Consider the following 6,981-nt stretch of genomic DNA (forward strand, 5'->3'; position numbering starts at 1 on the left):
CACCGGCGCGACACCTTGATCTCCATCGTAGCATCGTTGTCGTCTCGCCAACTTATTGCTTTTACGACTATCGCTACCGCTTAGTGATAAAGTAAAGCATTACATGGCGATTGCATTGCATACAATAAAACGACAACCATATGGCTCCTGCCAGTTGCCGATAACTCGGTTACAAAACATGATCATATCATACAACACATTATATCACATCATGTCTTGACCATATCACATCACAACATGCCCTGCAAAAACAAGTTAGACGTCCTCTACTTTGTTGTTGCATATTTTACGTGCCTGCTACGGGCTTAGCAAGAACCGTTCTTACCTACGCATCAAAACCACAACGATAGTTTGTCAAGTTGGTGTTGTTTTAACCTTCGCAAGGACCGGGCGTAACCACACTCGGTTCAACTAAAGTGAGAATGACAGACACCCGCCGGTCACCTTTAAGCTACGAGTGCTCGCAACGGTGAAACCAGTCTCGCGTAAGCGTACGCGTAATCTCGGTCCGGGCCGCTTCATCTCACAATACCGCTGAACCAAAGTATGACATGCTGGTAAGCAGTATGACTTATATCGCCCACAACTCACTTGTGTTCTACTCGTGCATAACATCAACGCATAAAACCTGGCTCGGATGCCACTGTTGCGGAACGTAGTAATTTCAAAAAATTTCCTACGCACACGCAAGATCATGGTGATGCATAGCAACGAGAGGGGAGAGTGTTGTCCACGTACCCTCGTAGACCGACAGCGGAAGCGTTATCACAACGCGGTTGATGTAGTCGTACGTCTTCACGATCCGACCGATCAAGTACCGAACGTTTGGGGATCCTTGATCTTACCAAATTCGCGAGAGCTCTCAGATTGAGATGGTTGTGGTTTGAATGGGCGGAGCCCTCCAAGATGTGGGTGGGCATGGCCAACCCTTGTGATATTCTGGACCGAGATCTCTTCTATGCATCTTCGTACATCACCATAGGCAACGGGGCGCGCGCTCCTTTCTCGGATTCCCCTTGGGTTGATGGGGATAAGCCCGCTAACATCGCCCCTCTCATCTTCGAGGCGTCCAAACGCAAGAATTGGACTGTTAGGGAGGCCATGCATGAGGACAAATGGCTATCGTCAATTAAGCTTCCCGACCATTGGACCATGGAGCACATTCGGCAGATCGTCACCTTGTGGGCCCGATTGCGAGTCATTCCTATATCGGAGGACACGGAGGACACAATTACTTGGAAGCACACTCTTGATGGAGCTTACTCCGCCACTTCTGCGTACAAGGCGTAACTTCTTGGGACGGTTCGTTTGTCCATGCACTTCGCGGTTTGGAAGGCTTGGGCGCCACCCAAGATGAAATTTTTCGCTTGGCTTGCGATTCAAAACCGTATCTGGACGGCGGATAGATTACAGAAAAGGGGGTGGCCCAACTGCGGGCTCTGCCCGCTTTGCAAACAAACGGGCGAGACCGTTCATCACTTATTCTACAAATGTCGCTTCTCCACTAGAATTTGGGGGATGATCAAGGGATGGCTCAATCTAGACTTCATCAACACCTCGGTTTGGATGACTAGGCGTTCCATCCACGATTGGTGGATCAACATGTCGGGCGTCGGCGTGCCACGCCGGAAAGCCATCGCTTCCCTCACCATGTTAACTTGTTGGACTATCTGGTGTGAAAGGAATGCTAGGGTGTTCCAACACAAGTCTACTCTGCCGTCCGTCCTATTACTCAACATTCAGCGGGAGGCTAAGCTTTGGGTCATGGCAGGAGCCAAACATTTGGGTCTCATAATGCCGGGAGAGTAGTGGCTTTGTATTTAAATCTCCTTGCTTTTCGTTGTAAAAGCAACTCTAAACTTCTTCTTAATTAATGGATGAAGCAAATCTTTTGCCTCCGTTTCGAAAAAAAAAAATATCTTCAACTACTTATTCCTAGGTTTCCCGACCAGAGTTGAGCTCGGAATCCAGGCTTGTTTGAGCTGTGTCTATTAGTTCCGGTTTGATGAGTTTTGATCTTTAGTCTGTTTATTACTACTCCTTTTTTTTTACCGTAAAAGGCATGCCTCCATTTTTGAAAGAACAAATTGCAAGCCTCTTCACATAATACAAAGGAATGACTTCAACAATGTATAAGCTGGCCTATTAGCTCAGCTGGTTATAGCGTCGTGCTAATAACGCGAAGGTCGCAGGTTCGAGACCTGCATGGGCCAGAAAATTTTTATTTTCGCCTTTTTATTTTTACTTGTAAAACAAAAGGCATTTTTTCCCACAAAAATAGGTTTATCGAGTGAGAAAAAGTTTGGTTTCGCCCGGAATTGAACCGGGGACCTTGCAGACGGTTGATCTGACGTGATTACCAACTACACCACAAAACCATATTACACAATTTGTTCAATATATTTATTTATAACAGTCCGCATCTTTCAACGATCCAAATATGCAGTTTCTCTTCGTGCGTGAAAGTCAATGGGTTTCTCTGTCTCTTTCTTTTTACTCCATTTGTATTAAATCAAACTTCGTAATATTTGATCAAATTTAAATTATCAACATCTATAATACATAAGATGTACAATATGAAAATTAACTCCTCGATGCATCTAATGATATTGATTTTATAATATAAATTTTGATTGCCTGCAAAAAATATATAAATTTTGATAAAATTAACTCCTGGATGAGTCCGGCGCATGGCACCTGGATCTTCTTCGAGGCAACTCCCTCCCGGCGGACGTCGACGCCATCACCAGCATTCGCACGTCGCCCCACATCACCGACAACATCATCGCCTGGGCACCAAGAAGAATGGTATCTTGACTATTCGATCCGCATATGGCTTAGCCATGGATGAGCGTGAGAGTCCAACGGCAACCGCCACGAGTAGGGTACCAGATGGTCGACGCGCCATCTGAAAAATCATATGGGAATGCCCTGCCCCCTTAAGGTACGTGTATTTCAGGGAGAATTGTGTCAAACTCCCTCCCCACTTGGGCCAACAAATTTACCTACCACCTTAAGCTTACTGATATTTTTTCAGGGAGAATTGTGTCCAACTCCCTCCCCACTTGGGCCAACAAATTTACCTACCACCTTAAGCTTACTGATATTTGTCCCTCTTTGGTGTGGTACAAGAGGACGGCTTCCACGCCCTATGCAGGTGCCCGCTCCCCAAAAAGATGTCATGCCGTAAGACTGGCCGACACCAAAGGTTGAGACCATATGCAACAACGGACCAGAGTGGCTCTTGACATTCCTGGACCCTCTCTCGGACACGGCGCACATGGTGCACATCTGTGCCTCACATGTCATGCCTACATGGCATTGCTTGCTTCTTAGTACGACGTGAGCGTGGTGCATGTTTGCTACATGCCTACACTTGAGTACGTGCGTACACAAGCATATACAAGTAAAAAAATTACATGTGTGCACGTTCGAGCGAGCCACCGTCCAGGCATCGCGCGTGCGTGCACGATCAGAGTGTTGCGCGTCCGCTCTCCAGCTTCCTCCGCGACAAGGAGATTACCCAAGACAGAGCTCGGTCTACACCACCGTCGACATGGAGCTCGCCCAAGGCAGTGTGCAGTGTACACCATCATCGAACTCACCCAAGGTGGGGCGCCGCCTACAACATCGCCGACACAAGCACGCCCCAGGCGGGGTGTCATCCACACCACTGCCAAGGTGGAGCACCGGCTATAACACAGAGCCCGTCCGAGTATAAGGTGTTGTCTACATTGCCACCAACACGGCCCATCGCTGGCGTCGTCTACTTTGCTACCAGCATAGTCCATCGTCGGGTGTCGTCCACACCTACTATCGGCTCGACAAGGTCGTTGGCTCCATCGACACACTTGTTGAGTGGGAGAGAACGCCAAGTCCACTCCAACATCCACACCGACGCACATCATCAACAACGTCTTCATACCGGCAATTCGAAGCTATACTCCACTGACACGTCTTTCTCTGATGAAGCAAACTACCCCTTGCCGAGCCGACAAGGCAAAAGCAAGTAATCTAGTCCGACACCGGCAAGGTGGACACCGCTAGGATGGGCACCGACGAGGCGAAGGACTCCCACCTCATCCTCGTACATCAACAAGAGGGTTATAGCAAAGCAAAGCCGGAGCAACGGCGTACCACTCTCCCTTTCCACTTCATCACTACATCACCACCACATACACTAGAGATGATCTCTATACACAAACCTCACGTGAGAAGGCGAGACCTAAAGAGGACGGCCATTGCAGCGTTTAATCGGAGGTGGCTCGTGAGGCCGACTTATGGACGTAATTAATCGGGAGCTTTCTGAGGCCCCGCAAACCAGAACCTCGCATCGCTGAAGTCATTTGGCTATGCCAGCAGGCCACGAAGCACCTTTAATAGGGATTTTATAATTTTGTTTCTCGACACGAGATTAATAAAATGCATGTGTCCCTATATATTTCTTTGTATAGTTAGTACACTGGCATGCCTGCATTTTTTTTCGTGTGCCGCTTGATGCAGCTCGGTAAAGAATGGTGCACGGCATACCGACGTGGACATGTGTCGGCCTCTTGGGCCTAGGTCTTTGCTGAGTTTTATGCCTACAATCTCGGCGAGGTCGTTGGGACATGTGGCGTCATCGGGTGCGTTTATCTTCGCCGGGTTCTACTGGCTGGATCTCGGCAAGCCCATATGCCACATGGCAAGCGTCGTCTTCGTCCGGCCCGTCAAGTGCCTTTTTTTTTCTGCCGAGCACCCTGTTTAGATCTCGGCAATGTATTTGCCTGAGTGCCTGACAGCTGATACTCGGCAACATGGCCTTTGCATGAAGAGTACGGACGAGTACCCTTAGCTGAGAGCTGAACTCGGTAAAATGTCTGGCGAGTTCATATCGGCTTTTGCCGAGTTTTCCGGGCACTCGGGAAAAGTAGAAACTGAAATAGGGGAGCACGCCTCCGCCTTCACCTGCGCCATTTGGCCCGTTCCGTTCATGCCATTGTTTTGTCGAATCTGTGTTTTTTACATCACTCGGCAAATGTGTTTGTCGAGTGCACATGAGGAAGAACTCCGCAAACTAAGGCCCTGTTCGGTACCGCTCCGCTTCACAACTCCGGGAGTGGAGTTGACGGGGCTGCAGTTCAAAACGGTGAAGTTGCAGTTTCCCTGCTCCGCAGATTTCGGGAGCGGGCGATTACCGAACAGGGCCTAATCTTTGGCGGCAGGAGTCCCATTTGCCGAGGGTTTTGTTTTTGTCCACCGTTTGCCGTGTTGTTTTGTCCGTCCCAAAGTCCGATCGTCTTCTCTGCAAGAAACCTTTGTCATACCCGATGTGATACCGACAAGAAACGAAGTATGTAAGGATCCGAGTACTGATTGGTTTAAAACGGATTCTTAATACCTAACCACATCGCACGCAGTATGTATTTGTAAAGGTCCGAGTACAATGATTCGCTTACGACGGACTGTTCCTAAACCCTAATACATTACTGGCCGGTTGGGAAAGAAAACAATGCCGTCAGCGTGCGACGGCGAGGACGGCGTAGACCTGATCAGCGACCTCGGCGACGACCTGCTCCTCCGCATATTCGGCCTCCTGCCCGATGCACGCGACTTTGCTGGATTGGCCGCACTCTCCAGACGGTGGCGCGACCTCTCGACGCGCTCCCCGAATCTACACCTCTGCCCCGTGTACTTCACCGGCACGGACGACGACGACGAGACTTACAAGCGGTTCAGAGCCTCCCTAAAGCGGTTCAACGCCTTCGTCGACACCGTCGTTGAGCGGCGCGTCTGCAGCATCGACACGCTGAAGATGACCGTCCTGCGTTGGCCCGGCGGAGCGCGCGCGGAACTCTGGCTCCACCGGGCGATGGAGCTGGTGGTGAAATCCCTGGACCTTTCCATGTCCCTACCTCTGCAGGGCAGCCCGAGCGACTGCAAGATGCGGCTGCCCTGCTGCACGAGGGCGGCAGAGATAGAGTTAGATCTAAACTACGGCACCCTCAGGCTCCCGGCCGTGGTCGAGTTCAACGCGCTCACCGACCTGTCCCTCAGTCTCATATCACTCTCGCGAGGAGACGGCAGCCGCCTCCTGTCGTCGTCGTGCTGCCCGAGGTTGCGGAAGCTGCATCTCCTTAATGTGTGCGGGCTGGAGGAGCAGCAGCTCGACGCCAGAGCGCTGGAGATCCTGAAGCTGGACCAGCTCGCCAACTGAGGCGGCTGGACCTTGACACGCCGCGGCTTTCTTCCTTGCACGTCGGCAGCAAGGTGCTGCCCCGCGAGCCCTCCAACTTCACCATCCAGGCGCCGGCGCTGGAGCAGCTGCAGTCCTCCCTCATGCCCTACCCCCGCGAGATCGAGATCATGTACCGGTTCAACACCCAACTACTGCAAAGCTGCCCCGTCCATCGGCTCGTCGTCGGTCTCCATGTCCCAAAGGTGCTACTACTTCCATCAAATCCTTCTATTTTCATGTTGGAGTGAGGACTCTAGAGTCTAGACCCTAGAGGCTAGATCCAGCACAATTATTTACCACGGTACTTATAGACTCCGTAACTGTATAGAAGAATTTCAGTAGTGAGACAGTAGATCATTTGCATTCCTGCTATATATGTGACTACAAGTTAGCTGAAGGTTTTCACGGTGAGGTCCGACGTACAAGTGCTATGGCGGAAGCTATTTACAATAGCGTTTTAAAAGTAAATTATAAGTGCCAATGAAAAACAGCGGCCAAGTAATAAGAAATAAAAAAATACATGGATTTACTGATTTTAACATATGGATAGATGATTTATTTTCTTGCCCGGTTGCGCCATCATCAGTATTAGTAGGAGCCGATGTCATGATCAATTGCCAGCTGGCTGAAGCTACAAGATAAAGCCGCCGCCAAAGAAAGATTGGTCGCTTCTATTTTTTTCATGTTCTTTAGTATTCCCTCCGTAAAAAAATATAAGAGCATTTAGATCACTAAAGTAGTGATCCAAACGTTTTTATATTTTT

At 49.7% G+C, this 6,981-nt stretch overlaps 1 protein-coding gene and 2 non-coding genes across 3 annotated transcripts; 2 read left to right on the forward strand and 1 right to left on the reverse strand.

Moving 5' to 3' along the window:
* Positions 1-2,139: 2,139 nt before the first annotated feature.
* On the forward strand, positions 2,140-2,213 carry TRNAI-AAU (transfer RNA isoleucine (anticodon AAU)). Its single transcript has one exon. It is a non-coding gene; the product is annotated as a tRNA-Ile (tRNA).
* A 90-nt stretch (positions 2,214-2,303) lies between these two features.
* TRNAV-AAC (transfer RNA valine (anticodon AAC)) lies at positions 2,304-2,378 on the reverse strand. Its single transcript has one exon. It is a non-coding gene; the product is annotated as a tRNA-Val (tRNA).
* Positions 2,379-5,491: 3,113 nt separating this feature from the next.
* On the forward strand, positions 5,492-6,196 carry LOC109734887 (putative FBD-associated F-box protein At5g50270). Its single transcript, XM_020294067.1, has one exon. It carries the CDS (start codon positions 5,492-5,494, stop codon positions 6,194-6,196), a length of 705 nt encoding a protein of 234 aa, XP_020149656.1.
* The last annotated feature ends 785 nt before the right edge of the window (positions 6,197-6,981 follow it).

Source organism: Aegilops tauschii, chromosome 2 (genome assembly GCF_002575655.3).
Source record: "Aegilops tauschii subsp. strangulata cultivar AL8/78 chromosome 2, Aet v6.0, whole genome shotgun sequence".
Taxonomy (NCBI): Eukaryota; Viridiplantae; Streptophyta; class Magnoliopsida; order Poales; family Poaceae; genus Aegilops; species Aegilops tauschii.